At 45.8% G+C, this 16,149-nt stretch overlaps 1 protein-coding gene and 1 pseudogene across 2 annotated transcripts in view; both read left to right on the top strand.

Moving 5' to 3' along the window:
• TTC1 (tetratricopeptide repeat domain 1) overlaps positions 1-10,292 on the top strand; it is a 59,535-nt gene extending 49,243 nt beyond the window's left edge. For both annotated transcript variants that reach the window (XM_032259536.1, XM_032259535.1), the window contains exon 8: positions 9,689-10,292. In XM_032259536.1, the coding sequence (XP_032115427.1) occupies positions 9,689-9,822 (134 nt within the window). In that variant the 3' untranslated portion in view covers positions 9,823-10,292. The remainder of the gene's footprint in view (positions 1-9,688) is intronic.
• Positions 10,293-15,204: 4,912 nt separating this feature from the next.
• On the top strand, positions 15,205-15,299 carry LOC116537476 (annotated as a pseudogene).
• The last annotated feature ends 850 nt before the right edge of the window (positions 15,300-16,149 follow it).

Below are 16,149 nucleotides of genomic sequence, written 5' to 3'. Positions count from 1 at the left end.
CCTGCTGAATTAAAGATTTAGGATGGAGCTCAACAATCTAAGTTTTAACCCCTCAAAGTGTTTCTGATGCACACTCAACTTTAATGACCCTGATGAGTTGAAGACGGAGTTTAGAGGCAGTCAGGTGAGGGATAAAAGGCTAGAGGAGGGCATGGCTAAGAGGGACACTCAGTTCTGCCCCAAGAGACACCTCATATCTGCGCAAAAGCAGGCATGACACTGAGTTTTATCTTTTCTTCTTTGTGTTGTAGCTGCAGCAGAGAAAAACTAGTAAGCAGACATTTCAGAATGTGTGGGCTTCCAATTCACTAGACTGCAGATCTCAGCTCTGTATTTAGACAAGTTGCCACTGGAGGAATAGAGTCAGTCACATTACCACTTACTGGGTGTGCAGGGGATACCAGGCGTCTCTTGTCCCAGATCCTGGGTAGGGAGTATGAGCCAAAACACAAGTATGGCTTCTGTTCAGACCCTTCCATGAGATGCTGCTCCTCCTACCTTAACCAAGAGCTTCACGGTGCCTATCGCCACCTTGACCTAGAGCAGCTACTTGAAACTTACTTACTTCCCTCAAAGAAACCATAGACACAAATACAGGGCATTGCCCCAGTAATCCACCTTCCTTTCACTAGCACCTGCTGCTGCTCCCTGCCCTGACCACTGTGGCACACATGTGGGCCTTGTTCATAATCCAACCCAGGTTTTCCACTTACTTACCTTTACTTTCTAGGAACATATTCCTGGTCTCCTGATTTCTAAAGCCATGCAGTTGTTTACTCCTGGCCACTAGCAATCTGATGAGGGCACATTGTGAACTGAATTAAGCATACCATCTGGAGCTGGGCACGGTGACTCATGTCTATAATCCTAGCACATTGGGAGGCCTAGGTAAAAAGATCACTTTAGCGCGGTGGCAGGGGGCGGGGGGGGGGCGGTGTCAAGACTGCAGTTGAAGAGTTCAAGACCAGCCTAGGCAGCATAGCAAGACCCTGTCTTGATGAAAAATGAGCCAGGCGTGTGGCATGTGCCTGTAGTTCCAGCTACTTGGGAGGCTAAGGTGGGAGGATTGCTTGAGCTAGGCGGTCAAAGCTGCGGTGAGCTGTGATGGTGTCACTGCATGCCAGTCCGGGCAACAAAGTGAGACCCTGTCTCAAAAGAAAAAATATTATCTTGTATTAGTGCCACAGTCAAGAGCTACATATGGAGGTAGAATTAACACATCATTGCTAAGTTCAGCATATTCTTCTGGCTAGACCTGAGTATTGTGTGCTTTCTGCTTTGTAAGTAGTAGAAGGTCCTAGAATCAGCTCCCTCACTGAGGCTCACAAGAGAGACTGACTTGTTACTGCCTCTTTTAAGGCTGCTGAAGCTATACATGTAGGTACAGAAACCTGGAGTCTTTTTTTTCCCACATTCCTCTTCGTGCTACTCTGGCTAATACTGTCATTACAGACCGCACACTTGCGGTATTTTGCGCTCTGGCCACCTTCCACAAGAAACCAATTCCTTGTGGTCGGTTGTTCCCTCAGTAGGGGATATCAGTAGATTTTCAGTGCTTTGCTTTTTTCTTGATTTTCTTAATTGCTATTCTGAGGCTTCTCTTAGGAGAATAGTTCCCACTCCTTTGAAAGTTCTTGGTAAGGCTTCTTTCAGCCCTCCAATTTACCCAAGGTCTAATAGAGGCATACCTCAGAGATGTTGCAGGTTCAGTTCCAGACCAGCACAATGAAGCGAGTCACAGGAATTTTTTAGTTTCCCAGTGCATGTAAAAGTTATGTATACGCTGGGCATGGTGGCACGTGCCTGTAATCTCAGCTACTTGGGAAGCTGAGGTGGGAGGATTGCTTGAGCCCAGGAGTTCTGGGCTGTAGTGTGCTATGCTGACTGGGTGTCCACACTAAGTTCGGCATCAATATGGTGACTTTCCCGGAGCGGGGGACGACCAGGTTGCCTAAGGAGGGGTGAACCGACCCAGGTTGGAAACAGAGCAAGTCAAAACTCCCGTGCTGATCAGTAGTGTGATCCTGCCTGTGAATGGCCACTGCACTCTAGCCTGGGCAACATAGCGAGACTCCGTCTCAAAAAGAAAAGGAAAAAAAAAAGTTATGTTTACATAATACTATAGTAAGTGTGCAACAGCACTGTGTCTAAAAAAACAATGTACATAATTTTAAAACACTGTATTGCTAAAAAATGCTGACGATCTCAGCCTTCAGAGAGTTGTAATCATTTTTGCTGGAGGGCCTTGCCTCCATGTGGATGACTGCTGACTGATCAGGGTGGTAGTTGCTAAACATTGGGGTATCTGTGGCAGTATCTTTAAATAAGATAGCAAAGAAGTTTGCCACATCAGCTGCTTCTTCCTTTCCTGAAAGATTCTCAGTAGCATGTAAAGCTGTTTGATAGCATTTTACCCACAGTAGTTCTTCCAGTATCGGACTTGGTCCTCTCAAACCGTGCTGCCACTTTATCAGCTAAGGTTATGTAATATTTTTGGGGTTTGTTTTTTGTTTTTTGACAGAGTCTCACTCTGTGGCCCAGGCTGGAGTGCAGTGGCGCAATCTCAGCTCACTGCAACCTCCACCTCCTGTGTTCAAGAGATTCTCCGGCCTTAGCCTCCTGAGTATGCCACCATACCTGGCTAATTTTTCTATTTTTGTAGAGATGGGGTCTTGCCATGTTGGCCAGGCTGGTCTCAAACTCCTAACCTCAAGTGATCTGCCTGCCTAAGCCTCCCAAAGTGCTGGGATTATAAGCATGAGCCACTGAGCCCAGCCAGTTTATATAATATTTTAAGTCCTTTGTTATCACTTCAACAGTGTCACAACATCTTTGCCAGGAGTAGATTCCATCTCAAAAAACCACTTTTTTTGTTCATCCACAGCAAGCAACTCGTCCTTCATTTGAGTTTTATCATGAAATTGCAGCAATTCAGTCACATCTTCAAGCTCCACTTCAAAATCAAGTTATCTTGTTATTCTCACCACATCTGCAGCAACTTCCTCCAGTGAAGTCTTCACCCCCTCAGAGTCATCCATGAGGGTTGAAATAACTCCTTTCAAACTGCTGTTAATGTTGGTATTTTGACCATCTCAGCAGCCATAGCCATATGAAGTGTATTTCTTAAATAATAAGACTAAAAAGTCAAAACTACTCCTTGTTCATCTCAGAGCTCCTCAGTGACCAGGCACATTGTTGGTGAGCAGCAATTTTTTAAAAGAAATCTTGTTCTCTGAACAGTAGGTCTCAACAGTGGGCTTAAAATACTCAGTAAATCATTCTATAAATAGATGTGCTGTCATCCAGGCTTTGTTGTTCCCAGAGCACAGACAGAGTAGATTTAGCATCATTCGTAAGGGCCCTAATATTTTTGGAATGGTAATTAAGCACTGGCTTAAACTTAAAGTCACCAGCTACATTATCCCCTAGCAAGAGAGTCAGCCCGTCCTTTGAAACCAGGCATTGAATTACTTTCGCCTGTTGCTATGAAAGTACTATGGCATCTTATTTGAATCTAGTGCTGTTTCATCTACACTGAAAACATGTTTAGTTTAGCCACCCTCATCAGTGATCTTAGCTAAATCTTCTGGATAACTTTTGGCAGCTTCTATTTCAGCATTTGGTGTTTCACTTTGCACTTTTATGTTACGGAGATGGCTTCTTTTCTTAAAACGGCTTCCTCAGTCAACCTTGGTAGGATTGAAGAGAGTTAGGGCCTTGCTGTGGTAATCCAAGGCTTTGGCTTAAGGGTATGTTGTGGCTGGTTTGATCTCCTATCCAGACACCTAGAACTTTCTCCATATAAGCAAGAAGACTGTTTTGCTTTCTTATTCACGTGTTCATTGAAGTAGCACTTTTAATTTTGTTATTTTAAAGTCTGGCTCTTCCTTTTACTTGAACACTAAAAGGACATTACAAGATTTACTTGACCTAATTTCAATTTTAGGGAATAGGGAAGCCTGAGGAGAGGGAGAGATACAGGGAATGGCTGGTCGAGGAGCAGTCAGAACATGCGCAGCACTTACCGATTCAGTTAGCTGTCTTACGCGGGTGCAGTTCTTGGCACCCCAAAACAACTACAGTAGTAACAATAGTAACTTCACAGATCATTGATTACAGATCACCATAACAGATATAATAATGAAAAGGTTTGAAATATGAGAATTACCAAAATATGACACACAGACACGAAACAAGCACATGCTATTGGAAAAATGGTGCCAACAGACTTGCTCAGTGCAGGATTACCACACATCTTCAATTTGTAAAAACCACAATATCTGTAAAGCACAAAAAAGCAAAGCACAACAAAATGAAGTCCGCCTGTGTAAGAATTTGAATTGGGCATGAATTTTATCCTTTCTGTGCTGGGCCCTCTCGATTTGCCTTTTGCTCAGAGAAAAGCTACAGTTAGCAGCATGCCTTAGTTTCCTGCCTCACAGGAGGAAATGCATTAGGATTCAGTTGTATGCAATTTGGTTCATCTTAACAGAGAAGAAAGTCCCAGCGGAGCTATTCCATTGAATCCATGCCCGAGTGATCTTAAGGAGATGAAAACAAACAGCATTCCTGGTTTTGCTCAGAGTAAACTGCCTGATTTACAGTCAGTATCTCCAAAGAGAAATTATGCATAACAAATCAACTGGGTTATTATGGTATGCTACTTGGCAGAGAAATTAGTATTTATCAACTGAATCTAGTAGCAAGCACCAATCCCTGTTTCTAAACATTCTTGTCTAAGCACGAGCAGCTTTGAACTCTTCTCTTTGCCGTGGGATCTAGTCTAATAGAAGGGTCCCTAATAGTTAGGGACATGTGGACATGTTCAGGCTGAGTGAAGGTTCCACATGTGCTATAGGTGGAAACAAGGAAACCTCATTGATTACTGTCCAGATCGGGGAGACAGAATTTGACAGCCAGTGGAAAGTGTGGCAGATAGACTAGTTTGGCAGATGACCCTGTTTGGATACAAGGAAGCTGCTGTAGCATCTGAGCACCCAACCTGACTCTACACAGCAGGCAGAAAAATTTGTGGGTGTGTGAGTGTGCATGTGTTTAGGAGCCTGAGCTGTACTGAAGGCTGTTGCTTCTCTGTCATCAGCACAAACGGCAAAAGGTAAATTTTTCAGTCACTAAAAACTTGTTGATTCTACCGTACTGTTCTGCCCTTTTATGTTCCACTGGCCACACTCTGGCTTCAAAGCCCATCTACCCAAGCATTGTAGAAATGTTAATGTTTGTTCAGTGAATAAATGGCCTCTTTCCCATAATGAGGGACTAACTTTCTGTCAGAACCACCCCCGTGGTCTCCCCTTCTGGTTCTTTCATCATTTTGCCACAGGATTACTAACCCAGAATGCTCAGTTCTCAAGCTGTCAGTGGCCTCCTATGGCATGGGCACCATAGGCTGATGGGCCTGGCTCAGGAAAGCCTGGCAGGAGGCACCTGCCCGCCCCGCTTCAGCCCCATTGGACCCATGGCTCGCCTGCCTGCCTCTGTCCATTGGCTCAGGCTGTTTTTGCTTGCACTGACACCACCTCTGTCTCAGATGGCTGCAGTCCTATGGCCTCTGGTGCCTGATTCAAGTGCAATCTCTTACACAAAGATAGACCAAATCGCCTCTTTCCTCCACTCCTTTCCTCTCTTCCTGCTCCAGCTGGAAGAAATCTTCCCCTTCCTGACTCTCAGAGCATTTTATAACTCAGCTACATATGAGTTGTTTTTGTATGTCTTGTCTTCCTTTTCAAATTCTAAACTTGTTTTGGTGATAGACCATGCCACGTATCTTTGAATCTCCACCACACACAGCAAGTGCCACACATGTCATCAGTACATGTTGGTTGAATCAATCTATGTCAGGTGACCTTAGGTCTTCTCTAATGCAGACTGTTTATTTGTGTGTCTTTTATTAGGTATCTGCTACCTGCCAGGTATTATATATATGTAGTCACATTTAGAAAGCAGAATTTTGCATTTTCTATTCTGTTCTGTAAGTGATGGTTGGTGAAATTATTGTGGAATATTATAAAGGCAGAGATACTGGAATTGAAGGAAAAAGAAAAATTATGTGTTAGTTTGGGTCATCCAAATAATAGAAGCCAAGATAGGATTAGAAGTACAAGAGATTTATTGGGGGAAACACCTGCAAGGGAAAATGGGACTGGGAGCTGGAGGGTGTTGGCAGAGCTGACAGACCCCTGTGGAGGAGGAAGGCGGGGAGGGAGGAAGCTTTCCACTGAAGTGTGATGCTGAGAAAGTTGCAGCAAAGCCATTGGGGAGCCACTGCTGCCCATCAAACGAGTCCCTGGTCAGCTCCTGGCATGCTCAGGTGTTGGATGGGAGCAGCACGTGGGAGGGGTGGCCTCTGCATGAATGTGCTAATGGATTTTAGAGTGCAGCCACTCTGGCCCTTGCATTTGGAGAAGCACATCTTCACGACTGCCACACCATAGAATCAACCAAGCTAAAAATTCAAAGGTAGCTTGTGGCAGACAGGCCCATTAGCCAGTTAGGCAAAGTGAGGGCCTGGGAAAGAGAATTCTTCCTCTTATTGGCAGTTTGAAGTCATATTTGCAGTCCTAGCTTGGAATGATCTTTCTGCACTAGAGGGAAAACTCCTTTAGTGCAAACCAGCCTAAAGCCAAACCGTTGCTGCCTGAGGACGCTGCCATCTCAAGCACAGTGACATAGCCAGCATCCTGGGCCTATTCCCATCCCCTAGAGCACTGTGGCATGTGGCCTCTCCTGAAAAGGCTTCCTCGTCCCACTGCAAGGTCAGAAAGCACACTTCAGTCTTTTGTGTCTGCCTCCCCACTAGACTGTGAGCATCGCGCGTGGAAATTATTATTCTTTACATCCCATTGGCTCACATAATAGATGCTAAGTAAAATCTCCAGTTTGTACTTTAAATTGTTTTTCTGGCACTGGAGATGGGCTTGCAGTGATTCCCTCTATCCAGGTAGTGGCCCTGGGCTCAGTGGACCATCCAGAGTACCTGGACCACAGGCTTCTCCACCATTGGAGCTGCCCCTCCTCAGGAGTCTGATGTGAGTGGCTCTTGAGACTCATTCTCACTTCACTCACTCCATGTCAAAAGAGCCAAGGATTTCCCAGTACCAGCATTTTATTGGGCCACTCTTAATGGTTCTCCCACCCCACCCCCATCCTCTTTTTCCAAACCCAGGACAAACTGCCAGCCCTCTCGATTGGCTGGCGTTGCTAACTCAGGTTGCCCTGAGGCTGCCCTGTCTTTCTCTTGCTTGTTGTGAGCCCCTCCCTATACACCCGTCTGCCTGAGGCTGTGCTGCTCCCTTGTGCAGGCACCCAGGGTTTATGCCAGCGACACAAGCAGTAGCACTGAGCGTGTGTGTCCCAGGTTTAGGTTTGGGAAGCCAGCCTGGAGAACGGCTGTCCCAGATTCTGGGAGCTTTCTCAATTAAATGTTTTATCCCAAGATGGATTGGCCTTTCTCTGGACATGATGAGCCTCTTTGGGCTAGTTCTTAAGCCCAAGAGCAAAAGTTCTCAGCACGAGTTATTAGGAAGGCCTTTAAGGTGTAAAGGCCATGCGTCTTTTTTGCTGTTACCCAGGCTAGAGTGCAGCGGCATGATCACGGCTCACTGTAGCTCTGAACTCCTTGGGCTCGGGCAGTCCCCCTACCTCAGCCTGCACGTAGCTGTGACAACAGGTGTGTGCCACCACACCTAGCTAATTTCTAAATTTTTGTAGAGACAGGGTCTCCCAGTATTGCCCAGGCTGGTCTCAAACGTCTAGGCTCAAGTGATCCTCTTAATAACTCATGGTGAGAACTTTTGGTCTTGAACTCCTGTGCTCAAGTGATACTTCCACCTCAGCCTCCCAAAGTGCTGGGATTACAGGTGTGAGCCACTGTACCCAGCCAAGGCCATGCATCTTTAAGGTCTTTACCTGGGCTTTACTCTAAGATAGGAGGCTGCAGAGTGAGAAAAGCGGCTAAGAAGTGGGAAGGAGCCTGTACCTCTGGTGATTAGGGATTTCTCTTTTCATCTTCCCCCATTCTCACCTCCACTGGAAGCAGACCTGCAAGAAAAATTAAAGCAGTTTAGAAAGGGTCAAAACTGTTTATTCACCCATCCCAGCCAAAATTTTTTGGAACATTCCTAGTTTCAGATGTTGCATTCCACTGCTCTGTAAATCCCTTTAGATTTCTGAAATGTTCTGGAAATTCCAACTTTTGACATATTAACTCCATAACCCTCTTATATCTTAAAAACAGCATCAGAACTGTTAGTTTTTTGTTTTTTAAAAAAATTTTTTTTGTAGAGATAAGAGTCTCACCACATTGCTCGGGCTGGTCTTGAACTCCTGGGCTCACAACATCCTCTCACCCCAGCAAAGTGCTGGGATTACAGGCGTGAGTCACCATGCTTGGCAAGAACTGTTGGTTATATACCATGACTTTTTCTTTTTTTTTTTTTTTTTTTGGGACAGAGTTTCACTCTTGTTACCCAGGCTGGAGTGCAATGGCGCGATCTCGGCTCACCGCAACCTCCGCCTCCTGGGTTCAGGCAATTCTCCTGCCTCAGCCTCCTGAGTAGCTGGGATTACAGGCACGCACCACCATGCCCAGCTAATTTTTTGTAGTTCTAGTAGAGACAGGGTTTCACCGTGTTGACCAGGATGGTCTCGATCTCTTGACCTCGTGATCCACCCGCCTCGGCCTCCCAAAGTGCTGGGATTACAGGCGTGAGCCACCGCGCCCAGCGCTTCTTTTTTTTTTTTAGACAGTCTCGCTCTGTCGCCCAGGCTGGAGTGCAGTGGCGTGATCTCAGCTCACTGCAACCTCCACTTCCTGGGTTGAAGCAATTGTCCTGCCTCAGCTGGGACTATAGGTACATGCCACCACGCTCAGCTAATTTTTGGATTTTTAGTAGAGATGGGGTTTCACCATATTGGCCAGGCTGGTCTTGAACTCCTGACCTCAAGTGATCCACGCACCTCGGCCTCCGTAAGTGCTGGGATTATAGGTGTGAGCCACCGTACCCAGCCTACATACGTCACCCGATTCATAAGTAAATAAAGCCTGAAACTTGAGAAGAGGAGCCTGGACTATTAAAGTCCTATTGAGGTTGCTGCACAAATGAACAAGATCCCATTTCTAAGAAATTGTTAATTTGGTATAGAAGCTAAGGATTTGCTTAGGAAAGCAGGAAGCTCTTGAGTGTGAATCCAGGCTCAGTGGAAATTTGCTGAGTTAAACTAAATTTAGCAGGTGGCTGCTGTCTAGAGAGAAGAGACTTGGAGGGACCTCTGCCCTCACTACCGGGCAGACCTGGCTTGGCACGATGCTGTGAGCACCACTGTAACAGCAGTTGGTTTTCCCTGCACTCACCCCAGAGGACTGTGTCCTTTGATAGTACTGGCCACTTAGGACAGGAGGCTTTGATCTCCCAGAGAGAGCCGCAGGACTCCACTCTTATCTATGCAAGCACAGGCTTGGGGTGGATGGCATTGAAGCGACGGCACTGCTGAGTGGGGAACAGGGGCTGGGAACTCTCCTGGAAGCTTTCATCATATTAAAAGTAGGCATTTCCTTAACTGCAAACAGATACTTTTATATTTTGTACTCAATGGTAAGGCAAGATTAATTGGTGCCTTCCTGCTTCTGTTCATTCCTGTATTCATTTGAGTCTTTGCTTTTATGTTACAGGTAAATTAAAAGATCTTGGGAACTTGGTACTCCGACCTTTTGGGCTCTCCACGGAAAATTTCCAGATCAAACAGGATTCCTCTACTGGCTCCTACTCCATCAATTTCGTTCAAAATCCAAATAATAACAGATAACAAAGATAACAATAGCTTTAAAAGCTGACTGGAAAATTGTGCGCTGCTTGCTGTTAGCAAGGGGAAAGGCCCTGCCAATGTTTAACTTTTCAAAGCATCTTATCCAGCAGAGCCTAGTGCTCCCTTTTCCCTCTTTTGTGATCAGGGTGAAATGTACTTCCTGATGTAATGAACCTAATTTGATTTCCATTTTAAGGTGATGTCTGTGCAGCTGGTCTCCCTGGTTCTGGCTGTCCTTTGTCCAGGAAGAGGCCCATTTGTCGAGGCTGACCTTCCTGAGTTACACAGACACACAGCCCACCAAAAGCCTCTCCTGAACCAAGCAGACCTGTTGGTTGGGAGACTGCCTAGACATGACTGATGACAGGTTACTGCCTGCCTGCCTGCCCCCTCCCTGATCACACAGCTAATGAGGCTGTCTCCAGCATTTCCTGATTTCCTCTGTGGTAATAAAAGCTTTCTGTGCTTAGGTCCGGGCTAGACTGTGAATTTTGTCACTAACGACAGCTAAAGCAGAAGCCTTCTCTGGCTTTGGGAGCAGTGTTGGTTTTAAGCAGGGTTACTGATTCCAAATTCCACAAATCTGCCCAGTTTTTGTTGCCATGAAGATTTATCTTGAAGAACCGTGCACAAGAATTCATAAAGTCCACCTTACAAGCTGTCTTGGGCCCCACCAGGTTTGTGTAGATAATTATAAATCTGTTTTTGACCAAATGTTAATTTTTTTACTTAAAATAGCTTCATTGAGGAATGGTAGTATATGAATCACAGAACACCACCATATTCTTTTAAACTACATGAACCCAGAGGCGTCAAATTTTAGAATATTTTTCTACTCATCGGTTGATGCTAGTGAAAAGCTTGCAGCTGCTCTGGTTTGTATGTCAAAAGCACTGACATGTAAGTTTCATCTTGGAAGTAAATTACACAGTAATTCTGTAAGTGACATGCAGTAGCCAGTCATACTCCCAGTGTTAAGGGCTATGTGGTTCTGCTCTGTTCCTAAAAGCTTTTTATCTTTTTGTTTTCTTTTGGTCAAAGTGAACCTCAGAAGAAACTATGTTAAATCTGGCGTCCAATTTTCCAAAAAATGTGTGTGTGAAAGATCTCACAAGTTGTATGGAAACAGTGCAGAATGCTGGATGGCCTAGTAGTCAGTGTTCGGTGCTTCCTGTGCAGCCAGCATTACACTGGACAGTGGTTCTCAACTTTTTCTTTTTTTTTATGAGATGGGTTCTCACTCTGCCACCCAGGCTGGAGTGCAATGGTTCAATCTTGGCTCACTGCTTCTGCCTTCCAGGCTCAAGCAGTTCTCCTGCCTCAGCCTCCAGAGTAGCTGGGATTACAGGCATGCGCCACCACACCTGGCTAATTTCTTGTATTTTTAGTACAGACGGGGTTTCAGCATGTTATCCAGGCTGGTCTTGAACTCCTGACGTCAAGTTGATCCACCCACCTTAGCCTCTCAAAGTGCTGGGATTACAGGCATGAGCCACCATGCCCAAACTTTTATTTCAGGAGCCCTTCATAGTCTGGGAAAAAAAAAATTTAAGAGCGCTTCCATTTATGTGCATTCTGTCAATACTTAGTATATTAAAAATTAAGATAGAAAATATTACCGGGCACAGTAGCTCACACCTGTAATCCTACACTTTGGGAGGCTGAGGTGGGTGGATCACCTGAGGTCAGGAGTTCAAGACCAGCCTGGCCATCATGGTGAAACCCCATCTTTTTATTTAAAATATATATATATATATATATTAAGTATTTAATCCCTTTTAAAAATAACATGTTTCATGTTAATATAAATAATTTTATGTTGGGCCAGGAATGATGGATAGTTTATGCCTGTAATCACAGCACTTTGGAAGGCCAACGTGGGAGGATTGCTTGAAGCCAGAGTTCCAGACCAGCCTGAGCAACGTAGCAAGGTTCCGTCTCTGCAAAAAAAAGTTTAAAAAATTAGCTGGGCCTAGCGGCTTCATGCTACTTGGCAGGCTGAGGCAGAAGGACTGATTGCATGAGCCTAGGAATTCAAGGCTGCAGTGAGCTATGATCACACTGCTGCACTTCATCCTGGGTGACAGAGCGAGACTTTGCCTCTTAAAGTTTAGGCTGGGCATGGTGGCTCACGCCTGTAATCCCAGCACTTTGGGAGGCTGAGGCGAGTGGATCACAAAGTCAGGATATCGACACCATCCTGGCTAACACGGTGAAACCCCGTCTCTACTAAAAATTACAAAAAAGTAGCCAGGTATGGTGGCACACTCCTGTAGTCCCAGCTACTCAGGAGGCTGAGGTAAGAGAATCACCTGAGCCCAGGAGGCAGAGGTTGCAGTGAGCCAAGATTACACCACTGCACTCCAGCCTGGGCGACAGAGCAAGACTCCCTGTATCAAAAAAAAAAAAAAAGTTTTAATGAAATTTTTTAATTCTTTATGAAAAAATCTTCAGGCTGGGCGCGGTGGCTCACGCCTGTAATCCTAGCACTTCAGGAGGCCAAGGTGGATGGATCACCTGAGGTCAGGAGTTCCAAGACCAACCTGGCCATCATGGTGAAACCCCATCTTTTAAAAAAAGAAAGAAAGAAAAAAGAAAAAAAATCTTCCAAATCAGACACATTTTATTGAGAAGAGTGACGTTTTTGCAAATCTCTTTAATGCATGACTTGATGGAGAACAACAAGAATCTCACATTTCCTTCTATATTCAGTTTATCATGAGATCACAGGTCATATCCTTGGAAAATTCTGTGCACTCCTTGACAGGATGATAGTGAAAAAAATAGTCCCATTAATTTTGTATTGTGAACATGGTTTTGACCAGATAGACACCTTGAAAGGGTCTCCAGAACCTTTCTCATGCCTCTAATCCCAGCACTTTGGGAGGCCGAGGTGGGTGGAACAGGACAGGAGGTCAGGAGTTCGAGACCAGCCTGACCAATACAGTGAAACCCTGTCTCTACTAAAAATACAAAAGCCGGGCATGGTGGCACACACCTGTAGCCACAACTACTTGGGAGGCTGAGGGAGGAGAATCGCTTGAACCTGGGAGGCAGAGGTTGCAGTGAGCCAAGATTGCGCCACTGCACTCCAGCCTGGGTGACAGAGTGAGACTCTGTCTCAAAAAATAATATAAATCTAAGCCAGGCATGGTGGCACATGATTGAAGCCCCAGCTAGGTAGGAGGCTGAGGGAGGAGGATCAGTTGAGCCCAGGAGTTTGAGGCTACAGTGAGCTATGATTGAGCCACCACACTCCAGCCTGGGCAACAGAGAAAGACCCTGTCTCTGAAAGGGAAAAAAAAAAAAGAAGAAACATGACTTTCCATGTGTGCTTCCCTTCCATCACAAGCACTACAGCCAGTTTGTTGTGGTTGGTGTTTTTTATGCTTGCCCCATTCCCTGCAAAACACACATCTTCTCACTTTACAAATAACTGTGCTTAAGTAGACAGTGTTATACCATATCTAGATGTGGAGGCTGGGGAGTGGCTGAGCCTACTTAGTTAATGATCTTGAGGAACATCGTGGCTCTGGGCATACATCTGAGCTTCAGCAAAATGACAAGACCTCATACACTGGCCTTCAGAGCTGCTTGGGTATAGCCAAACACATGAATGTTTGTGTCATCCATAAATGCTGACAGTTGCAGTTCCTACATTTTATGTAACCAAAGGTAGGGGAGTACTTTTAAGAAATGTTGCTGGCCAGGGGCAGTGGCTTACGCCTGTAATTCCAGTATTTTGGGAGGAGGCCAACATGGGCGAATCACTTTAGCCCAGGAGTTCGAGACCAGCCTGGGCAACGTGGCAAAACCCCATCGTTAGTAAAAATACAAAAAATTAGCCGGGCGCGGTGGCTCACGCCTGTAATCCCAGCACTTTGGGAGGCCGAGGCAGGTGGATCACGAGGTCAAGAGATCGAGACCATCCTGGTCAACATGGTGAAACCCCGTCTCTACTAAAAAACTACAAAAAATCAGCTGGACATGGTGGCGCGTGCCTGTAATCCCAGCTACTCAGGAGGCTGAGGCAGGAGAATTGCCTGAACCCAGGAGGCGGAGGTTGCGGTGAGCCGAGATCGCGCCATTGCACTCCAGCCTGGGTAACAAAAGCGAAACCCCGCCTCAAACAAAACTCCGTCTAAAAAAAAAAATTAGCTGGGCATGGTGGCACACACCTGTAGTCCCAGCTACTTAGGAGGCTGAGGCGAGAGGATCGCCGGAGCCCAGGAAGTCAAGGCTGCCGTGAGCCAAGATGGCACCACTACATTCCAGGTCTCACTCCTGGGATTGAGGCCCTGACTCAAAAAGAAAAAGAGATGTTGCTGGGCTTAGTATTTATTTCTGATGCTCCTTCAGTCTCTGAACTGGCCTGTAAGACTACTGGTGACATTTCCCTCCGTTTTCAAGCTAGAATCTAAGTTGGTGCAGGAAGACCAGAAGGAGGAGCTTTTTGGAGGCATTTTACGGCCTGAATAGATAGTGGGATGAGAAGCTGGCAGCAAGCATCAGATGTAAACCTAATTTGAAGACATATTTTTGCAAGGGTAGTCTGATCCCAAGAACTAAGCAGGCCTGCAAATCATTTTATCCCCAGTTCTGCAAAACTTGGGATGTCAAAGGGAAAGGCTATAAGAGACCCAAGAGGATGGTTGTTAAGACAGCTGTGGAAGTTAATGGCTGCTTTAAGGGAAGAGTCCAATAATCCCCCAAGGCCAAAGGGCAAATCTGAGACACCACATAGGATGGGAAATACCTTGACAAGCCCTCATCCGTTTCTTCTGCTTGTTATCTGTGCGCACTCCAAGCTTGCCCTTGGCATAAGAGGCAAGGCTAGAGCTGTTGGTGCTCAGCTGTAGCCTTATGAGCTTCCAGCCTGTGGTCACTGCCAGCTGGATTGTATGTTGCTTTCTGTGATCACCTTCCTTCATTACCGAGCCATTCCTCTCCCTATCCCCATCCCTCCCCTTAAGAAATACAGGAGGGATGAGGCTAGGGAAGGGAAACTCCTCCTATCTGTAGATACTGTGTACTTGATCCACACAATCCTAGTCAAATCTTGAAGTGATTTCCGTTAGTGATTATTTCCAGCCTGCTAACTTGGTACTTGGTAGTAACAAGCTTAGTAATTCCACCACCTAGATATCCTTTAAAAAAGTATGTGCGCATTCCACCAGAAGTGGCTGAAAAGTCTGTTCCTTCAGTGAACTGCACGATTAAAAGCTGTATAGAGAAAGGAAGCTAACATTTGCCATCACTTCCTCCTGCTGTGTGCAGAGCTGTCCTGACCCCACACTAGACCAGATCCATTAATGCTTCTGAAAATGAAAAATGGATTCCTCTGCTTGCACATATACTAAAATTCCTGTGCTTGCACATTTAGTGTATGTGCAGCACATATACTAAAATTGGAATGATACAGAGAAGATTAGCATGGACTCTGAGAAAAGTCAACTTAAAAAAAACTGGATTACTTGCTACCAGCCAGCCCAAGAGGAAGGGCAAAAATAACGTTAGGGCATGAGAACGACTGCTCACAACCCTTCAAGGAGCCATTTATGATGAGCTGAGCATGGTGGCTCATGCCTGTAAACACAGCATTTTCGGAGGGAGAGGTGGGAGGATCGCTTGAGGCCAAGAGTTTAGAACCACCTGGATAACATAAGGAAACCCCATCACTACAAAATAAAAATTTTTTAAGTTAGCTGGGGGTTGTAGCACACACCTGTAGTTCCAGCTACTTAGGAGGCTGAGGCAGGAAGACCACTTGACCCACAAGGTTGAGGCTACAGTGAGCCATGGCTGCACCACTGCACTCCAGCCTGGGTAACAGAGCAAGACCCTGTCTTAAAATTAGTGGCCAGGCACAGTGGCTCATGCCTGTAATCCCAGCTACTCAAGAGGCCAAGGCAGGAGAATCGCTGGAACTGGGAGGTGGAGGCCACAGTGAGCTGAGATTGTGCCACTGCACTTCAGTCTGGGTGACAGAGCAAAACTCTGTCTCAATAAATAAATAGGTCAGGCTCAGTGGCTCATGCCTGTAATCCCAGCACTTTGGGAAAGCAAGGCGGCAGATCACCTGAGGTCAGGAGTTCGAGACCTGCCTTGCCAACCTGGTGAGACCCTGTCTCTAAAATACAAAAATTAGCCCTGCGTGATGGCAGGCTCCTGTGATCCCAACTACTTGGGAGACTGAAGTGGGAGAATCAGTTGAACCCACTAGGCAGAGGTTGCAGTGAGCCGAGATCACGCCATTACACTCCAGCCTGTGCGATAGAGCGAGACTCCATCTCAAAAAAACAAAGCAAAAATTAGTTTACGAAAATG

This window comes from Sapajus apella, unplaced genomic scaffold, assembly GCF_009761245.1.
Source record: "Sapajus apella isolate SASKATOON/1434 unplaced genomic scaffold, GSC_monkey_1.0 scaffold110, whole genome shotgun sequence".
Classification (NCBI taxonomy): Eukaryota; Metazoa; Chordata; class Mammalia; order Primates; family Cebidae; genus Sapajus; species Sapajus apella.
This window is presented reverse-complemented; position numbering and strand designations above follow the sequence as displayed.